This window comes from Ruditapes philippinarum, unplaced genomic scaffold (genome assembly GCF_026571515.1).
Source record: "Ruditapes philippinarum isolate M1 unplaced genomic scaffold, ASM2657151v2 ctg1937_1_1_1_1, whole genome shotgun sequence".
In the NCBI taxonomy this organism is placed as follows: domain Eukaryota; kingdom Metazoa; phylum Mollusca; class Bivalvia; order Venerida; family Veneridae; genus Ruditapes; species Ruditapes philippinarum.
In genome coordinates this window covers 95072-118193 of record NW_026861785.1, presented here as the reverse complement: position 1 = coordinate 118193, position 23122 = coordinate 95072, and the positions used below count along the sequence as shown (strand labels likewise).

The following is a 23122-nucleotide window of genomic DNA, read 5'->3' as shown; positions in this document are numbered from 1 at the left end:
TCAGACAAGGAATTTAAATCTTCTTTTTGTCTTCATTAAAAGAATTACATTAACTTGGACTCATAGCATTGCATAGTAGACCTCCACAAAAGTTATATGAATGATGCCCCTTGAGTAAGAAATAGTCTTGCACTAGATCTAGAGTCCATTCCTTACAATGACCTGTATCTTAAACAGCAGTGCCTAAGGCTTAGATATATATTTGCATGAAACATCGCCTTGATTCCTTTACAAAAGTAGATAAAAGTATGCCTATAGTTAATCTTCCTGTCTGAAACTTCGTTTACTACAACTAGGATATTTGGCAAATCTTATTGAAATTCAAAAAAAGGATATTTCATCCTTCCGATTTTTGCACAAATAATTCATATGGTATATATGATTGGCATTGTTTATTTTAACTAGAAATGTGTCATCATGCCACGGATGCCCCCGCATGCAGCCAAAATTTCAGATGTTATAATATTTAGTTCCAAATTTGTTTGCACAAATTATTTTTTTCATTTTAAGTTCAAAGCCCTTAAAACTTTTCAATGTTAACACAAACCATTTTCATACAATGTTCAAGGCACTGAAATTATTCAGTCTAAACCTTTTGAAAATAGCATATTTCATATTTGTAGCCAAAATAATGGCTACATACATTTCAGTGCTGAAACTGAAAGTTCAAAATTTTTCCAACATTCAAGAAAGATAAGTTTGTCCAAAATCATTGAACCACGACCAAATTCAAACTTAAACTGCTTATTCCTAAGATGTATCTATATTATTTTCAAAGTGAAAGGGACATAACTCTGCCAAAAAGTCATCGAACCATGACCAAATTCAAACTTGACCTGCCCATCCTTTGACATATCCATATGTCAAATTTGAGTTGAATATGTAACACTGTTGGGTAGATAATGAACAGAAACTGTAAATTTCATATTATTTTCAAAGTAAAAGGGGCATTACTCTGCCAAAAATCATTGAACCATGACCAAATTCCAACTTGGCCTGGGTATTTCAAAAATATATTCCATAATGGTCAAATTTGAGTTGAATGTGTTGTACGTTGGGGGAGATAATAAGCAGAAACTGAAAATTTCATATTATTTTCAAAAAGTGAAAGGGCATAACTCTGCAAAAATCATTGAACCATGACCAACTTTGAACTTGACCTGCGCATTCCTGTGACGTATCCATATGTCAAGTTTGAGTTAAAAGTGTTGTACATCGGGAGATAATGACCGGAAACTGAAATTTCATATTATTTTTCAAAGTGAAAGGGGCATAACTTCTGACAAAAATCATTGAACCATGACCAAATTCAAACTTGACCTGTATTTTCTCACGATATATCCATATGTCAAATTTGAGTTGAATGTGTTTGTACTGTTGGGAGATAAATGAACTGAAACTGAAAATTTCATATTATTTTCAAAGTAAAAGGGGCATAACTCTGACAAAAATCATTGAACCTGACCAAATTCGAAAACTTGACCTGTATTTTCTCATGACATATCCATATGTCAAGTTTGAGTTGAATGTGTTGTACCATTGGCGAGATAATGAACGGAAACTGAAAAAATTTTCATATTATTTTAAAGTAAAAGGGGCATAACTCTGCCAAAAAATCATCGAACCATGACCAAATTCGAACTTGACCTGTATTTTCTCACGACATATCCATATGTCAAATTTGAGTTGAATGTGTGCAACCGTTACTAAGATAATGAACGGAAACTGATGATGACGGAATGACAGAATGACGGAATGACGGAAGGACGGAATGACGGAAGGACGGAATGACGGAAGGACGGAATGACGGAAGGACGGAAGGACGGAACAGGGTAACACTATATGCCCCGGCCATTACATGGCGGGGGCATAAAAATATGATTTATTTGAGAAAGACGTAATGAGCGTTCACCGTTGGCATAATTAAGTGAATTATGAAAATAAGCACAGCAATTAAACACAATTTGATGCCGTGACTAGGGTTGTTAAAGACGTCTTTATGTAGTAAGCTTTTGAAGAATAAGTTTACGCTTCCCTTTTGTATTTTTAGAGTTTCAATCCTAGTATTGATGAGCAGAGTATAACAATGGTCCAGAAAGGTAAACATTTGTAATCGGCAACAAGTTAATTTCTATCACTTTATGTTTGTTGAAATCTTTCTTAAGTTTTTGACTTCTCAAAAAACAACTGTATTTGTTTGGAAGATTTATTTTTTTCATTCTTAGTTATTTTTTAAAGCTATCAATTTTATAATCTAAGAAGGTGTTTGTAATGTAAATTTGATATTGTTCATATTGTTTCCAATTCCGGTGACAAGTGAACATGTAGGACTTGACGTTTTGTTTCAAGAATGATGACAATTCAAATGACTTTCAATAAAGCTTATTACATTTTATATTTTATTGAACAGGTTGATCATGATTATATTCAAATCATTTAATAGTTTGTGCTGATTTCTGTCAAATAACTGTAACAATAATATTTCATTCAATTTTTAATTTCTTCTTCATTTAGAAATAGGCAACGCCATAATAGAATATCAGAAATTCAGCAGAACTGTTCGAATGAAACATGAGCATGTACCAGCCGGAACGATGAGAAGTATCCAAGAAATTATTAATGACGAGAGACGTTTGTCAGCCAGTATTGTTGCAGCAGTGTCCAAACAACTTGTCGACTACCTTCGTTTATTACACGAGTCTTTTATTGCGATAGACCAGCTATGTGAGACAAATATTTACATTGAAGTAAATAAGACAAAGGTACGTCTAAAATTAACACCTTATCATGTTATAACTGACTAAAAGGAATATGCATTTTTTGCAAATTACGTCAAATAAAATATTGTGTATGTTTTTGTATGATTAACGTAGTTCCTCTTTATTTGCCCGTTTTGTTCAAAGTGATGAAATGAAAAGAATTCAAAAACTTTGTTGTTCTTTAATACAATTTATCGTTTTATTAATGTTTACAGATAAATTAACTTGAATTTCTCAATCATTAACACATTATCGTCCCTTTTCCGCAAAAATCTACTACGTCAAGAAAAACAAACTTTAACAAAATTTATTAGATCATGTAAAAGTATCATATTAAAGTTTATTTATTTTGTAGTCGTTTCACTGTATCTGTTATTTCTTTTTAATAGATCTATTTTATCTTATTACATGTATCTGTATATTGTATATGTTTTGTCCAAAATTTTGTTTGAGTTTAAAGAATGCAAGCCACCAAGCCACTAAAATGAAACATAGCAAATCCAATTAAATGCTGAAAAATTATTAGCCATTTTTAAAAGCTCATAATAAGGCAAAATGTACATCCACCTTATCTGCAACCTGAATGTTATTGCCCCTTTATCATACAATATTGGCTTGGTTGAAACATATACATTCATGATAGCTTAAATTTTGTTTGATTTAGAACCACTCTTAAGTCAGGTTCCTGGAACTTATCTTTACTGGTCAAGTTGGAATAATACACTAGTAAGACTCGAACCCATACTCCCTGATTTAAGAGACATTTACCTTTATGACTCATTAGCGCCTTCCAATTGGATAAATACATTATATATCTGGCCATATGTTATCCTTATCTATAATTCTAAAAGTAAAACTACTTTTTATTGCTGATTTTGTATTAAAGGAGTACAAATTATTAACAATAGGAATTTTTTGTTGCTGTTGTTGTTATACCCCAGAAACGGTGGTCGGTCGGTCGGTCGGTCCAGCGGTCCGTTGCATTTTCCTTGTCCGGAGCATAACTTGAAGACTAATGGTTGGAATTCAATATAACTTCATACAATTGTCAAGCACAATAAGCGGAAGTGCATTGCACAAGAACCATAACACTATCTAAAGTAATTACAGAGTTATTGCCCTTATGTTACTTTTCCATTGCTTTTTTTGTCCGGAGCATAACTTGAAGACTAATAATCGGAATTCAATACAACTTCATACAATGGTCAAGTACATTGAGAGAAAGTGCAGTGCACAAAAACCGTAACTCCATCTTGACTTATTACAGAGTTTTTGCCCGTTGTTACTTTTCCTTGTCCGGAGCATAACTTGAAAACTACTGGTTGGAATTTAAAACAACTTCATACAGTTGTCAAGCACATTAAGAGGGAGTGCGGTGCACAAGAACCATAGCTCCATTTTGACAAATAACAGAGTTATTGCCCTTTGATACTTTTTGTTGTCCGGAGCATAACTTAAAACGTACTGGTTGGAATTCAAAACAACTTCATACAATGGCCAAGCACAATAAGAGGAAGTGCAGTGCACAAGAACTATAACTCTGTCCAGAGTAATTATAGAGTTATTGCCCTTTGTTACATTTTACTTTTTTGTCTTGTCCAGAGGATAACTTGAAAACTACTAGTTGGAATTCAATACTATTTCATACAATGGTCAAGTATATTGACATGACTCATTTAAAAGTTTTGCCCTTTGTTACTTTTTATTGTCCAGTGCATAACTTGAAAATTAATGGTTGGAATTCAATGAAACTTTATACAATGGTCAAGGGCAGTGAGAGGTGGTGCAATGTACAATAACCATAACTCCATCTTCAGTATTTATAGAGTTATTGCTCTTTGTTCCTTTTCCTTGTCTTTCTGGACTTATTACAGAGTAATTCAATAAAACTTCATCAATGGTCAACCACATTGAAAGGAAATGCAACATACAAGAACCACAACACAACTATCTTTAATTGCCCACAACCATAATTCTATTTCAATTCTTTTACAAGGTATTCTGTTACTAGTAACATCCTCATTTCCGAAGCAGTCTTGCGGGGGTATTAATCACATTTAGTGATAGTTCTAGTTTTTTTATTATTTTAGTAGTAAAATTCAACAACAACGATCCAAACGAAAAAACGCCCATCATGAAAAACGCCCATCTACTTAAAGCTTTTTGCACTTGACAATAAGATTAATCATACTACGATATAAAAATCTGGAAACGATATAAAAATCTGGAAACAAAGTGATCACTCGGAAGCACTAATCACAACAAAATTACATAAAAATTGCAGACATTAAGGGATAATGAGTAAGTGCAACATCCCTCACGCCCCTAGCAACGGCGAGCGGTACTCAATTCTGACATCAAATAGTCGTATTATGAAGTCGTTTTAAAAAGGAAATTTTTATGCTTCTTTTTTCCTTTTAGAAAATCTTCATTAACTTATAGTATCTTATGAAATGGCAATCTTACCTTTTCGGCTCTTTCAATCAGTCTTTGTTTAAGGACCTTGAACACAAGTATGAATACACAGAACGAATACGGTATTTCGGTCTAACCTATTCCAAGAAAGTAAACATGTAAACAAATAGTAATTCAATGCTCGGAGTTGTCGACAAGTTTATTTCCAACATATCAAGTAAAGGTCCACCTTAAATTATAAAATAAGTGAATTCATAGATACAAAAGCAAACGATAGATTATTTATATATTTATTATTATGGTTGTATAATTCGAAAGTACAAAATGCCAACCTGTTTACATTGAGTCGCATTTGTTTATTATTGTACATCAGAATGCATATTTAAATTGAAAAATGGTTGTCAGTCATATTTTCAAGACTAATTGTAACGAAACAGTCTTTATTTTCTTTTGGATGTCAAAAATATACATTTGTTTTACATTATCGAAGGTTACACTCGCTGTTTCTGTTTACATCTGAAACCACGTGGTGGAACTTCTTTCGTTCCGCATTTACTCCGATGTTATTATAGATAATAGCCGATGACTTTCCGATTGAGGAAATTGGTAACCTATCCATAAATGATGACCACAAGTAACACGGGTATAAATATTCTAAGTGAGCCACAGTTCCTTGCGTGTAGCGTTGCCAATATACAGTGCCCAAAGGTATGAATATCATGGTCGGAGAATGACACTATTCTTTCAGGTATCATATTTCTATGGGGCTTACTACTGCGTGTGATATGTTACATAGTGTTTTATATATAACTATGCTTTTTCAATCTAGATAAGCAAATTTGATTTTTTTTTATTTTTCATAGGTTAACAAACCAGTTGTTGTTGTTATTGATGCAAAACAATCGATTGCTGCCGACGAAAGAGCTTTACAGGAAAACATCTTCCAATTTGGAAACCTTCTACGAAAACTTGTTTCAAAATTTGGAAAAGGTTTCAAATAAATTGTGTACAAACGTATAGCAAACCAAAATGCATTTTGGGTCTGTTACTTAGTTACAAATTAAGTAAATTAAGTAATAGATAGCAAGCATATTACAATTAAGTTAGAATAATCTTCTATAGCTGTAAATACTGTAATTTGTCTGTTTTATCAATAAATATTTGTTGTGTAAGTACAATAAAATGTAGTTATGAATTAAAATATTTCATTTTTCTTATCCACCTTATATTTTGTTTTCATTCTTATATTTTGTCTTCATGTTCAAGAAATTTTCATGATGTCGTTAATATTTTATACAGCGTCAAATTATTATTTTTTGATTGGTCAACTTGTAAATTCAATTGATATTTTAACATATTTATTTCATTTAATATCTTTCAAAACAATTATACCTAGTTACGGCTACACATTCGGCTTGTGGCAAATATTTATAAAATATGTCGTGCTGTCAAATATTTATACCTTTTATTATATATGAAGTATATGATACTTATGGTACTTAAATCATATTTTTATTAGTCTAGTTATAATTTGTATATTCATAAAAATTGTTGATGTCATTTTAAACACATAAAGTCATTTTTAATATTTAAATTTATTTGAAAATCATGTTGCTGTCACTGTTTTTCATTAAATGTTAATGTATATTTTATTTCGATAAGAGGTGGCTGTAAACACAGGGATGATGTAAAGTAAGACCTACTTGGGTCGCAGTCATATTGCATGATACAATATTTCTGCAATATTAAGTTGAAGGCTGTATGTTGTTTCCAGGAAATAGAAGCTAAAACAATTTAAGCTTTCATCACAATCGGACTTATGGTAGAACGCGACACTTTGCGAACTTTCAAGTAGCGTCTTGAAAAAAGACATGCAAAAAGATGACCATATTTCTGATTAGATTCCGTTAATTTTATTCCAATAGTTTCAGCCAAATTTTGTACACACCACGTCAAAGTTGACCATCAAAGCCCGTTTTAAACATGACGTTGTTGCGTATCCTTGGTAACTGTTACTTGTATTACAACGCCATAGGCGCGCAAAATATCTTAAGTTCTACAGCATTCCACAGAATTTTTTCCCTTTAGTCTGAAATAAAATTTAACGTTTTACTCCTAAAAATCTTTGAAAAATGGAAAGAAAATCGTCAATTTTGGGTTAAAATTTGACGTTCAGTTTAGGCTTTAAAGCGGCTTATCAAAAAAATCCTGAAATAAATGTTTTAATTTTTCTTTTCTTAAAAGGTCCTTTAAAATGTATACTCAGTCTAAATGACTAAAGTAATAGGGGGTCACCGACTTGTCAAATAATAGTGACATTGATTTACATAGATGTTCTTAAAAAGGTTGAATATACTCGTATGTTATTTTAAACAATTATTCTTTTTTATTATATATCTAAGTGCTTGAGAGACACAATATTTGTGAAAGTGTGATGAAAAAATGCCAAGTTGATAGGTTAAACAGTGAACAGTAGGCTGTTAATAGAGATAGACTGTGTACCTTTTTCGTGCGTTAACATCTGCAGAAGCACGACAACGAATTATAGTCTGAAAATCTAAATATGTCCGAGATGTTAATGCAGATGTTAATGCGCAAAAAGTGTTTTAGTGCATTATGGAATATGCCACTGTTTCGATACTACCGAGTTTTGTTATTTGTTTCACGTAAAAACTGGTTGGTTGCACATGTTTAACTTGTGAGTTGACATTTAAATTAATATTTAAGTAATTTAACTACAGGGGCGTCATTGAAGTAAGTTTTACATATATGAATAAACGTACATGTACATCAACGATACGTGCCCGTGTGATTTTATCCATTGATGCATGTTTACTTCTTCGTAAGTAATACCTGCGTGCGCAGATTTATGGAGAAAAATGGTGTCCTGTACTGTAAATATTTGGTTGTGTGTGTGGTTTTTTTGTTTTTTTTTATTTATATATTTAATTTATTATTTATTTTCTATTATATTTGAATAATTAAGAAATTTCATTTCTAAAGTTTGAGATTGGAAATAATGTTGTGCTGTTTCAAAGATTCGGTATATATGTTATCTTGTGATGTGAAAAATCGCTATGTACTTTTAGAGAGAAAACAAAACATAGTAAGACATTAATTTTTAGACTTTTTAACATCCTTAAAACTGTTCTTTCATGGACAACCTAAACATATATGAAAGCTAAATTGTATTCTGTTTGGTTTTTTTTTCGTAATAAAGGTAATTAGTTTTAGATGACTGTTAGAACAATGTCAATTATACACCTATATGTAATAGTTAAAGTATAGTTCTGCGATTGGATTACAATTTATATTCATGTTTTCGTATTTTTCTTTTTATCATTTTTATTATTTTCTGTTGTATTAAATAAAACGGATTTATTGTCAAGCAAGAAATAAAACAATAGTCCTCTGACCTGTGTTGTTTTGTAAACCTTATCAACAACTTTCCATGATGAATGCGTAACATAAAATGTGTGTCACGCATCATGGGGCCGATAATTTGTTACTTCTCTTTAAAATGTGCTAATTTCTTGGGAATACCCTTTTAAATAAGGGTGTTTATTGACAATTTTATTTTAAAAAGTTGTGTTCCATTGACAGTACGAACAAAGTAAGAACAGTTTAGAAACGTGTAAGGAAAAATCTGAACATTAAGGATAAATTATCAACTGGAACATTGGAAAGGAATAAATGTTAATCATTAATACTTTGTTGGTACATTATGATGTATTTTCATAAGATTTACTTTAAAAAGTTTTAACGGAAAACCCATCCACGACAAACCCCCGCCTTTCCGATTTAAAAAGAGAAAATCGAGTTCTGGTGCATATGTCAAATCAGTTTGTTTGTCCGTCAGTGGTACTTCTTATAGAGTCCATAACTGAGCCATTGATAATTGGATTTGAAATTACTTAGCGCAAGTTTTCACCATTAAATAATAAGTGTCGTACATAACACCAAGTCCTCTGCCAAAGTCAAACCTCTACTAAAGTCAAGGTCACTCTCAGAAGTCAGCCCTTAACATGGGTTTTAATAGGACATGATGTTGTTCATTTTGCAACTTTCCCATTTTTAAATCAGCTGGCACAAATATTCATCATATCAAGGCAATGTGTCGTTCGCTACACATATATTCCTACAACCAAAGTTATGGTCACCTGAACTTATTTTTTAATATACTTTTTATGTACTTATTTTCAGAAGTAAAAAGTGCTCAAATGTATTTCGTTTGACACAAATATCTTATTTCAATTATATGTTTATAATGATTGTATTGAGACACGTGAAGATCTAGTATTCATCAAGACAAGAATTTATTCAGATTTAAGATAAAACACAAAATGTGTTTTTCAAAAGACTTGAAGCATGGATCTGGATTTTCAGCGCAAACTTTTTATTAAGCTTAATATGCACATGCAAGTAACATTAAATTCATTTTAGAAATATAATGAAATAACTCCGGTGTGTGCCAACAAAAAGACATTTGTATAGTTGTTGTCAATATTTCAAAGCCTCAAATACAAAATCAATGAAATATATGGTGTGTTACAGGGTATATTCAGAGTTCAGTCATCAGTCATAGCATGTGGGCAATACATCAATTTTAATTTGGGCCTGTCTTGGCATCATTTTGACCTCCAAGTGTGACCTTGATTTTTGAGATATGGGTCTGTGTGTTGCGCTTGTAATTGTATTAAACATTTGTGCCAAGTTATTCCAAAATCCCTTGATTGATGGAAAAGTTATAAAGCGCACAGAAAATATAACCTAGCCAGACCTAGAACAGACCATGCATGTTAAGCTTTTATATCGAAGTGTGCCCTTGACATTGCATGTTGGAGGCTGGCTGTTGTGTATGACACATGGTCCCATTATTGTGAACATTTGTACTAAGTAATTTCGAAATCACTTGACCTAAAAAAAATTGGACTGGACACAAAATGCATCCTATAAAAGATCATGAAAGGCTTTGACCTTGACTTCAGAGATAATGGTCCAGGTGTTGTGCATGACACATTGTCCTATTATTATCAACATTTGTGCCAAATAATTTTAAAATCCATTGATTGATGAAGAAATTATTAGAACGGACACCACAAATGCCCTCGATATAGGACAATGTTGACCTTTTATCACTAATTGCGACTTTGACCTGAAGGTAAATGTAATGTGTGTGTGTGTGTCTTCGGCGCACGACATCTTTGTACTGTGAACATTTGTATTTTCAAAATTCAAAATCCCTGATTGATAAGAAAGTTATTGAAACGGCTAAAAACAAAAATACCCCTACGACAGACCATACTAAGCTTTGACATTCGATGTGTGACAGGTAGACAGGTTGGAGGTAGAGGTATGGGTTGTAGCACATGACACATTTTCTTATTATTGTAATGATATTTTTTGTAAAGGTAATTTCCCTTTATTCTATAAAGAAGTTATGGGCCTGATTCAAAATATACCCGGATAACAGACTACGATAATCTTTGACCTCCATCTGGCCTTAACCTTGGAGGTAGGCGACTGGTTGTTGAACATGACACATCGGCTCTATATTGTTAACACTTGTGTTTAGTATTTATAAAATCCCTTCATAGATAAAATAAGCAGACAAGCCACACAAACACGAACATTCAGTAATTATTTATTGCATACGTTTCGGCTATATGTCTTCATCAGTACAAAACATAATAAAATTATCGGTAGCGACGTCATAACGGAACACGCGTTAAACGCGCGAAAAACGTTAATGAACACATATCTACCAACACAGGATAATTGGCAACAAGCCCAGAAGGACAACAAATAGGAAAGGGCACACGGGCAAACCACGAACCGGTGGCATATATCCTATAGTAAATCGATCACATTTAAGGCTAAATTCTGGACAAAGCATATCCGGTACAGGAACTTCATGGCTATTCCTTTAAATACCAATGCAGTCCAAGTATATTAGCACAAAAAATAATACATTAGCCCTTGGAGTTTTTCTGCAGCTTTTAATTTCTGTAATCACTAAAGAATATTTCAAATAGTAACTGGTGTATATTCTTGTGCATTATTCATGAAACCTTCCACCCAGAAATGAAATCCTGCAAAAATCAAAAACAACCCTTAAAGTACTCAGAAATGAAACTTCATGTACACAATTACTAAATATATACTTAAAAATCACCAGTATCAGTTGGGATGACATGAAATAGGTCATTTCAAAATTTAAAATAACTACATTCTAGACTTCAACGGGCTGGGTCTAATTCCGTATCAGGGTGACACCAGTAATAATCTATGCATGAAAATAGTAATGATAATAATCTATACTTGCTTCAAATTAAATGTAAGTTTATGTATATTTGCTAATGAAAACTTTTGCGCGCATATTAATTACCTTCAGTAGAACTCTTTGTATGTGATCAGCTGAACAGTTATTGATCAAAAGATGTTTTCATTGGATACAGATAAATAATTTAGGCTGCTAGGCTGCCAGGCTGCTGGGCTGCTAACTTCACAGATTTCAAAGCGTCAGAATGAAAAAAATTATGTTAAGATAAAGTTCAACATCTTAAAAAATAAATATCACAATATTAAAAAAGGCGTGGAATGATCTAAGGAAATGCTACTGATGTATTTACGACCGTTTTTCATGTTTGTACTATTCTTAGTTTTCGTTAGGCTGTAAGGCTGCCAGGCTACACGGCTGCCAACTTCAGGCTGCTAGGCTGTCAGACTGCTAGGCTGCCAACATCACGGATTTAGGCACTCAAAAAGAATAAAGGAAAATGAAAAAGGGGTTAGGACTCATATAACGATTATCAGTTATCTTTTTCAAGGCAAACTAAATTGTGTTTTGTACATCAAGTAATTGATATCAAAATTTTAGAATTTCGCAGAAAGGCATTCATTTTAGATAAATCTCAAAAATACAGACACAAAGTCGAATTCGATAAAGATTTGAAATATTAGAAAAATGGGCGTAAAAACGACTTTTCGAATTTTGTTTAATTGATTAATATTCTTTTGCTCGGGCATAAAGATGTGAGCATAAAACTCTTGCCAATTGGTTCTTGAGCACTGCACCTCTCCACAATGAGATATATTCATCTGTGATGTTTTAAGACAGTAGCTTGAATAGTTTTTTTGACTTATGCTCCGGACAAGAGTTCGGACGGACGGACAAAGCAGCGACTATATGCTTATGGGGAGTATAAAAATGTTTTGTTGATCTGTTTTGTTTGGCGTTTTATTCCGCTAATATTGAAAAAGGATTCTTTCTTAGGAATTCTATTATGCAAAATACTTAAAATTATTAACATTTTAATGACCCTTTGAATTGATATTTTCAAAATATCGACGAAGTGCTGCAATATGCCATTTAAAATATGCATATGGCATACAGCGTAATCACTTCCAACAACGCAGTATGCCATACTGCGGCAGTAAGCATATCAAGTTACGGCAGTTTGCCATGTAACCTGCGGCAGTATGCCATCCATAAGGACATAACATATATATATATATATATATATATAGACAACGGGTAAAGCATCAAGTCGACGGATAGAAAAATGATTGTAATAATAATATTATCATAAATATAAGAAAATATTAATTTAATGGTTCAAGTATAAAAAAAGAGGAACAATATCTTGAGTAATGTTTATTCATAATAAAACATCATATTTGAAGCAATTGCAAACTGGCTCAAGAAACTGTTATCATTATTAAATAAGCAGTAGTTTATTAGTTATCTCTATGTATCTAATACGATTCCGGATCCAGGGATTTCCCCCATACCCATTCGAAAACCTGCGCGACGGAAATCAACGGAATTTAAAGAAATCAACGATTACAATTAACGTTGTGATGTTCAACATAAACTAAGATAGTGGGCGTTCTTAACAAAAGTTTGACAGAAAGGGCCCAGTTTAACCCTTTACCAAGAAAAAGGGAAAGGTTTTGAAAATCTATTTTTTAATGTGTCAATATGAGTATACACACCTTTCAAATGATATAAAATATGAAAGTGGTTAATGAAAAATAAATTTGTAATTTAAAATTATTGACCTTATAATATGTACAGGACATTTAATTTAGCAATACTTAGGGGATTTAACCGTTATCAATGATATACGGAAACAAATTAGAATTTAAGCATCAATTTTAAAACTTCTCGGAAAATTAAGGAAGATCAAACGACTAAGTGCAAATATTTCATAGTTTTGTTAATAGTTATAGACAGTTCTCTTCAATTAACTTAAATTGATTTTCAAATCTAGTCTTCATCTTGAAAATTATGCAACAATATCAATAAATTTCATAGAATTGTCTGAAATTCAAAATTTGATTGCCGAAAGATACTGACAATGGCATTTTACGATCCTTTGTTTTGTAATAGCCACTTTATTTCAATTATAAATATGTTTTGTCTATTTTGCATCAATATTGTTCGCTATGCAGTGACAACACCAGTTTATTTCTCCATGTGTATTTTTCATCAATTTTACGACAACGTTTTTTCTCTGTAAAAACTTTTAATAAGGGGTCTAACGGAATTCGGCCAGGAGAATTCTGTCAAAGAATTGGCAAAGGGGATAAATATCCCCCGGGAGAAGAGGATAAAATACAAATCACAGACCAGGTCAATCAACTGGATTGACTTAAACTGTTATCAAAATTGTTTTTGTAACAAACTTTACGGGATACATTGGAACTCTATTCAGACATAAATGACCAAAATGTATACCATTACTGTTAGAAATAACAGAATGCTTTTCATCTACAAAATTGTAATAAGGAGAGATTGGGATGATTGTTGCTTCTATCGGTTGTAATCGTTAATATATGAAACTCTGTTAACCCCATATGTCCTATTAAATATAACTCAAATTATATCCTTTAATGTCTTGTTAAATATTACATTACTTGCTTCACACTCCTCTATATTTGAAAACCAAAATAATTCCATGGAGGGAGTTATATTGTCTAGCTGTAAACAAAGAACCAACATAAAAGCTTTTTCCTGCTTTGACATTTCGGATTTTATCAAGTCATCATATTTTACGGTATTTTTAAAATATTCGGTTCGTTACCTGACGAATACGTATTGCATGGCGGTGCACCGAATACACTCAGTCTTGCGTGTATCGTAAACTATTCTGCTAAATAACAAGATCTGAGAGTTGGATTATAATTAAAATGACATTATCCTCATTTTTACACTGTCAATTTGTGATAAATAAATTGCATATTTCCACAGATTGACTGGTCAATTTTAATGGCAATTGAACAAGAATTGAAAATGACAACTGATAAGGATAAAATATAAAAATATATAAAAACTTCTTAAATAATAAAAGACTGTCCCACTCTTTTTATTTATTGAACTTTATCGATAACATCCGAAGAATATTACAAAAAGTAACTCAAAATTCATCATTTTCTCTTAGATTGGCAGAATGTAAATTTAACTTATACTTTAAAACATATGGAAGTATGGAAGCACTGGAGGGCCCTTTTGACTTCTGACTTAATGACTTTTGACTTGGGAGTTATGACTTTTGACTTGGGAGTTTTGACTTTTAACTCAAGACTTATTACTTCTTAGTTGTGAAATTAATTAATTAAACCACACTTTAAGAGAGCACGTGAGTAATGAGCGAAGATGGCTGTGTTGTGCCAAAATATGAAATTCGTGCTTGCGTGTTGTTTTCTGTGTTGAAGATAAACAGCTGGTGTGGTGCCAGCTTACCTGCCTTTGTCGTCTCCGAATGTTGATAAAGCATCATTCATTGAAGAATATTTTCAAACAAGGTTTTTAAATGCAGTGAAACTCTTGGATTTTTTTGCTACTTAAGCATTGGTATTTTGTTGTCACTGCGTCAGCTGAAAATAATCTTGAAGAAGTTGAACCTGAAACGTTGAAGGAGGTGTACATTTTGCAATCTCAGTTGAAAAAACGTTGTTCGTGTAAAATGGCACGGAAATGGCATTATAGTGGACAGTCTGTTGGTTATCGGACGATATGGCGCCGGCTGAATGTGAATCATAATAAGTATGGATGTAAGTCATAAAGATGTTATGGGACTTAATGAAGGCAATAGATCCAAATGTGTTGAAATGAGAAAAGCACAATCGACTTAAAGACGTTTCTATTGTGCAAAAGGGCCAAACAATATTTGGCATTTAGATGGTTATGATAAGTTGAAACCATTCGGATTTTGTATACACGGAGCGGTAGATGGTTTTAGCAGGAAAGTTATCTGGTTACAAGTTTCTGACACTAACAACGATCCAAAACTGATTGCGTGATATATTATTTGGATGCATTGAAGCGCATTGAAAAAACACCTCGCATACTTCGTTGCGATGCTGGAACAGAAAACAGTGTTGTTTGTCTTCTACAGCAGTTCTTTCGGAATGAAGCAACCGACCACTTTGCTGGTAGTAGCAGCGTTATTGTTTGAAGAAGCACTTCTAACCAGCGCATTGAAAGATGGTGGGGTACGCTACGTCAACAAGAAATACAGTGGTGGATTAACTTTTTTAAGGATTTGCGCGATTCTGGTCGTTTCAATGAACTCGACCAGATTACATTGTGAAAATTTGAAATTTTGTTTTTATGAACCTAATACAAACACACCTGGAATAGAATTGCTCAACAGTGGAATGTACATGAAATTAGACCTCAGCACAATTCCGACGCACATTACGGAAAACCTGACATTATGTTATTTTTTTACCTGAATCGTTTGGCGCGCTTAATTATGGTACGGTGGTTGATAAACGTGATGTGAACCTGTTGTAAAGACATGTATTCAGTTTCCAAAGAAAAAGTTTGACGAATTCAGCGAATTGGCTTATCTGTTAAAGCCTGACCTCCAAATGCCAGTAGATGCCGATTCAGCATTGAATTTGTTCCTGGAGTTGAATGATTTAGTGGCAAACTCGTATGAAGACTGAAGTCTTTTTAAGCCATAAAGTTGTTTTGTGAGAGAACAAATGATCAACACGATCCATCATTATCATCATCATCATCATCTACATCATCATGATTATTCATTATAAGTATGTGACGCAATGATGATTGTCATGATGCTGCTCCTCATGATGATGGTCGACTTTATAATTTAAATAATTATGTTGTTGATGATAAGCAGAAGTTGATTTCGATGATAAAAATGAGTATAATCATGACGATGATGATAACTATATTAAGGATGATGATCGCGATGATGTTGGTAAACTATAGTATAATATATTTTATAGTTCATAACGTAAGTGGCATATGTTTATTCTTATGTTTGACAGTCAATTATAACAAACGAATATGTCACGAAAGTCAAAATGTTATTTCTACGTTCAAATACATCACGGCTCACAAAGGTCTGTTTGTAACCGTTAACGTTTCAGTCAAGAATAAACTACGGACCTGTGACAAGTGTAGACCGAATTAGTCTGTGCAGGTGTTCAGGCTTACTAGGGCCTATATACATTAACTTTCAAGTAATTAGAATCTGGCTATTAAAATAAATTCACTGCCTCACGTTCATCTTTGTAGACCAAACGCCCTAGTACGAAACTTGCACAGGATATCTAGCATGTACTACCGTATTCTTCCTAGTAATCGCCCAGGGCGCTTAGAAAATTGTGGAAAGGTGGGCGCTTATTAGGAGTCAGGTCTTACAAAAGTATACAATATGTAAGAGTCACAGCTATGCAAATTCTGGTTGATATCTCGTATTTAAAGTGGTCCCGTTTTACTGACAAATCACTACAATGGGTTTGAAATGTAAATATTCACAGTCTTTCCTTGTACAGTGAAATTTTCTAGGCCCGCGGACATGCATAAACATTTAAAATGTCGATTGTGGTCAGTTTGATTTTTTTTTTCTTTTAAGACAATTTATCCTGGGCGCTTAACCACTTACAAATGGAAAAGGGATGGCGCTTATAGAAGCATTGGCTCTTATTAGGGCGAATAGGTAGTTATCCGTGGTAAGGTCAGCTTCAAGAATTTCCAGGATGACGCATTTGTGAAGCTAAGGACGTTTTAAACGATATTGCAATGACACTTCGTGCACAATAGTCTGACTTGTGACTTCGTATTTCTGACTAGAGACTTCCTATTTGTGACTTTTGACTTCTTACTTGTGACTTCCTACTTGTGACTTTTGACTTCCTACTTGTGAGTAGTGACTTCAAACACTTGTGGTCTTGACTTTTTACGTATCGACCTCTATTACAAATGCATGGAATTAATATATGGTTTGGGGATTGGCAAAGGAACAGATATTCAACTGCCATGAAGCTGTACGTGTATCATAAAATGCAACTAAAAATATAATCCCAGGGCTTGGTGCAAAACAGTTGTACTCCTTCTTTATCTAGTTTAAGTTACAACCGTTTCGCAATAAGCCATCAAAATGGATTAAACAACTAGACTTTTTTTAGCCCTAGTATAAAGCGCCCGTGTAGGGCAAGGTCATGCACCAAAACTATGATTTTTTGTTCTTATTCCACCAGTCCTATTTTACTCTAGCAAATTTAAGATTGACATAGCACAGCTTTTGATACGAGACACCAGCACACGGAAGGTGGTTCTTTTTGTTATATTTTCCTCTAGATGACAACAATATCATTCTCATTAAGCTCACGCGAATTAAAAACTACAATAAGAGCGTCATGGCCAGCACACTCGACTATTCTTAGTTCTTGGTAGTAAAATGAAAACCATCTTATTCGACAAGGCAGTCAATTTTAACAAAATGCTTGACAGAGTTATCTACCCATGTCTAGGGGTTGAGGTCATGGTGGTTAACAAGTCTGCAAAATTTCAAAGCGATATCTTAAGGGACTTGGAACATAATTGATGTGGTATGAAAAATTGGACAGAACATTAAACTAACGCCGACGCCCGGATGTGGTGAAAGCTCTCCTTATTCTTCGAATACTCGAGCTATAAATTACAGGATGTAAAATGAAGGATGATTAACACAGTTGTGTTCTAAAAGCACAACATGACAATATCTTTTTAAAAATGTTAATATTTATTATAATATTGATTTAAAAAAGAACTTTTATTTAACAATAAACAATTGAAGTAGAAAATTTTGTTCGATTTCTTGGAGCAGCGAACTAGTAGTTGCGGGCTGTTTTTCTTCTTTGCCTTTCTATTTTCAATGTTGTCTATGACTTCCTTTATACGTTGTTTCCTATGTATGTCCTGTAAATTACAAAAAGATACAATTTCGAGGTAATAATGGGAGATCAGGATACATATGGGTAAATAAAACAAAATCAAGTCGATGACCTAAAAGAATTGAAGATGGGAAGGTAGCGGGCACTACAAACCAACATATTTTTTTATTTGGCCTAAGCACAATACTGAATCACTTTAGTTTAGAAGGACTAACTTTATCATTCAAGTGAGCTTAAATTCAATTAATATATGAAGCGAAAAGCACAGTATTACGGAATACCGTTAGGGCCATCGTGGTTATACGTTATATTCCAGAGGGCGACAATGTGATAGTACGACAACACGATGGTGAAAGTACGATGACGACAACGCGATAACACGAGGACGACAATGCTATAGACTATCACATTATTGTCATCGTACTATCGCATTGTCGCCATCACATTATCGCATTGTCGTACTGTCGTCATCGCATTGTCGCCATTGCATTGTCGCGTTGTGATCATCGCACTATCGTACTATCGTCACTGTACTCTCGTACTATCGCCATCGCGTTGTCGCACTATCACATTGTCGCCCTCTGGATTATAAGTTCAACCACGATGGCCCTAACGGTATTCTGTACAGTATTACTGATAGCAAAGTTTTTTTTATTATTTTGATTTCTGATCAACTAGCTAGCTGAACCAAAGTGTTTTTGAGCCACTTATGGCCTCCTGGGTCTAGTTCTGGCTTTCAAATATAATATGCCGTTTTTTTCATCTGAGGAGGCATTTTGTTCCCGTAATGTTCAGTAAACTATAAATATGGGAACGTCGAATGTGTTTTGACCAACCCGAATCCAGTGATAAATATACATGTACATGGAGAGGACCAGATGAATAACCTTGATGAATAAAATTGGTGTGTAATTGTATTTTATGCATTATCAGTCATTTAAAGAAGAGTGTTTCTTTGTTTTTTTTTGTGAATGGTATTAATACACTAAACGAAATCGATCATTCCGACAACCTTTTCTATGTACATGTATATATAGTGGTCAGAATAAGTATGTATATGTACTGTATATACTTGTATAGAATAATTACAACGATTCTTGTATAAACACTTATCATAGTATCATCATTATTATATCAGTAAATGCATTTTGTAATAATTCAATCTTAACAAGAAGCCAATAACTGATTTGGCATATATTTTGAAAACTCGAGCTTATCTGCAAGTTTAAATCTTAGTACTTATAAGTTTCATTAAGTATAGATTGTTTGATTGATAGAAATTAGACTCGGTTCCCCCGTGAGGCTTGAAAGGAGTCACTTTTCTCACATTGAGGGAGAGTGTCAATTTCTTATGGTAAACGCATCTAGATCTCAGTGAACAAAAATACACAGACCGTCCAAATTGTATTGCCCGATTAGTGATGGATATGTATAACATCGCTAAATTACATTATTTAAGAAGAATATTCAAGCAAACTATAAAAACTTACATCATCTGACAAATTGCTGTCCGCCATGTTGCATCTCCTGTCTTAAAATGAGCGGCAATGCATCATCACAAATTACAAGTCACAACTTATAAGTCACAAGTCATAACTCCCAAGTCAATAGTCAAAAGTCAGAAGTCAAAAGGGCCCTCCAGTGCTTCCATCTCTTTTTATTTATTGAACTTTATCGATAACATCCGAAGAATATTACAAAAAGTAACTCAAAATTCATCATTTTCTCTTAGATTGGCAGAATGTAAATTTAACTTATACTTTAAAACATATGGAAGCCTTGGAGGGTCACTTTTGAGTTTCGACTTACGGATGTTTTACTGTTGACTTTCGACTTTTGACTTTTGATTTGTGACTTACGTCTTATGACTTTTGGCTAACCCATTTTACACGTGCTCGAGAAGCTGAAAGCAGCAACTTTGGTTTCAGGTATGTGTTTTTAAACGTTTTAAATAATTTTATTCAGATTTGTCATGGAGGAGAGGATGTGTTAAGAAGGGAATTTAATATTATTTGATATAACCCCATAGTGGTAACATATCACAGACTTTAATTCCACAAGTGTGACTGTTGTTATTGTGCAATCAGCTGTGTTCTAAATATGTTCATTATATTAATGCTGATACATTTCTTTGTCTTCATCACAAAATCTGTCCATGAGTAACAAACAAATAACTGTTCTAAGTAGACAGGAATGCAACTTTTACGTCTTAAAATGGCATGGTGCACAGTATTAAACATGTATTGCAATTCAGCATTTTATTGAGCTAACTCAGAATCAGTAAAGAACGACAAGTGCTATGTTCATACACACAAGTACAAAGTTAACTTAAAATTGTGATCGAGCACCATTTGCATTTAGCATCAATGTCTAATTTTGTTGTATATTTTAACAATTGAGAAACTTAAGAACAAACATGATATAGAACCAGTTTGAATTTAAAATATTTTTTCGCACCTATCAATCTTTAAACACGGAGCTAAGAGATTTACCCATTTTATATAAATATAAATGTATGAAGATTTAGATAAATGATAAACTCTTATTTCAGACACAACTACTGGACAAAGGTAACGAGGATGAAAACCTTGATGTTGATCTGCGTCTTCATCATTATACTGTTCAGCATTAACCAAAAAGCTACCGTGCCAAGATACCTACCCTCAACATCTATAACAAACAAAAAAAAAAAAACTGATAATAGAGTACTTTCTGGTACAGCATGACATTACAACGTCATTTAGTACAGTGAATAGACTTTTAAAACGCTTAAATTTAAAACGGCGTAATGGAATATATACTCCTTTTGAGACTGTGTCTGATGTTATAAACAGAGAAATACAAACAAATGGACAACACATAGAATACCGTACAATGTGGCGTAGGTTATTGCTGGATTACCACATGTACTGCATGGGAGACGACGTCATAGAAATAATGAGGGCGCTTGGTCCAGATGGTATTGAGATGCGAAAAGCTCATCGCTTATGCCGACGCGTATACTTCGCCAAAGGACCAGTTTTATATGACATATGGACGGTGAAGACAAACTTAAACCATAAGGTTTTTGTATCCATGCTGCTGTGAATGGGTTGAGTAGACTAATAACATGGTTAGAGGTTTCGGACTCAAATAACGACCCACACCTTATTGCAAGATACTTTTAGACACCTTGAATGAACATTATCAAGTCCCCCACCCAATACTAGGTTTGTGATGTTGGTACGGAAAACTGAATTGCTTTACTATTGCAGCAATACTTCAGACACGATTCTACAGATCCGATAGTTGGTACTCGAAGCCTTGTAACTGGAAAAAGCACATCTAACCAACGCATTGAGAAGTGGTGGTTTACATTACGAGAAGAAATGGAATCCATTGGTGGATTAATTTTTTTTCAAAGACTTACGCGATACATGTGTATTTAATGATCTGGACCCGATACAATGTGAGAACTTAAAATTTTGCCTCATGAACCTCATACAAACCGAGTTAGACCGGATTGCACATGAAATAAAGCAACAAACCAGTTCTTCTGTTATTTGTGGTAAACCTGACACACTGATTTTTGTACCAGGTCTGTATGAATCTCACGACTTCGGCAATGCATTTAACTTGAGAGACGTATATATTTGCGAAGAAACATGTATTCATTGCCTAAGAAGACAATGTGAGGAATTCATAGAATTAGCGCCCCTTCTGAAGCCACATCTACAGATCCCCATTGGATGCATATTCAGCACTACAACTGTGTATTAAGTTGAAGATTTAATTTTGAGAATAGATTTAATATAAATACGCTTTGAAACGATTAATACTGATTTTTTTCGTGTTATTGATATATACTAGGTTACTATAGGTTAAGTTTATAAAAATGATGTTTTAAAATCATAAAGACGATAGTCTACGATTTCACTTCATTATATTGGTTGTTTTAAGATATTGGTTTGTAAATATTGAGCAAATTACAATATATTTGTAAATAATAATTTAAGTTATAACCACTCTAATTTGCACTATAAGGCATTGTAAAATTGACAACATTGTTAAATGGCATACCTGAATGCACAATTTAAGCAAAAATTTACCGTATGGATTTGGAGTTCTAGGCATTATTATGAGTCAGAACATATACATTTAAAAAAGGCTTTTTAAAAGAAATACATGTATTGAAAGTCTAAAAAATATTCGTGTCATCTCATTTAAACATGTTTTGCAAGTGTTGTTTGTTAATGCAAATAATAAACATTCTAGTAAAGAACTATGCATGTTAAATGCATGACTATTCTCGACACGATAGAAATATGCATGGAAATGTTTCTCTACCCCACCCATTTGAACATTTTTCATCATATCATTCTAAATTTAAAAAAATCACTAAATTACATTTAGTCAAAGGGCTTTTTATCAAAGTTTGCTAAAATCTTCTATAAGTATATTGATTCATTCTGTAAATTTTGAACGGCTTTTACCGGCTATTTTTTAATATATAAAGCATTGAAAATGTTATATGTCGTATTTGCTCTTAGATTGAGCATTAATTAGGCAATGAATATCTGTGAAAAAAATTATAATGATAGAAAAACGAGCATATTTTTCCATCTTAATATAGCTAGAAAAATACAAACATATTGTTAAAAGAAAAAAAAATCAGAAAAAATGTTGGCTCCTATGTGATTCGAACCCACAACCCTCTGATTTCATGCAATTAATGTAAATACTCTTGAAATGGAGGTAATGCATTAGGATGG

General features: G+C 33.2%; 1 protein-coding gene across 1 annotated transcript; it reads left to right on the top strand.

The window, feature by feature from the left end:
• Positions 1–2050: 2050 nt before the first annotated feature.
• LOC132716803 (uncharacterized) lies at positions 2051–6226 on the top strand. Its single transcript, XM_060700138.1, has 3 exons — positions 2051–2099; positions 2515–2762; positions 6038–6226. Exons 1-3 carry the CDS (start codon positions 2087–2089, stop codon positions 6173–6175), a joined length of 399 nt encoding a protein of 132 aa, XP_060556121.1. The 5' UTR covers positions 2051–2086; the 3' UTR covers positions 6176–6226.
• Positions 6227–23122: the final 16896 nt, after the last annotated feature.

Bases quoted from the DNA above. Each gene is read 5' to 3' on its own strand.
- LOC132716803 (XM_060700138.1), top strand. The intron at 2,763-6,037 runs GTACGTCTAAAA...TATTTTTCATAG, and splicing joins TTGAAGTAAATAAGACAAAG to GTTAACAAACCAGTTGTTGT.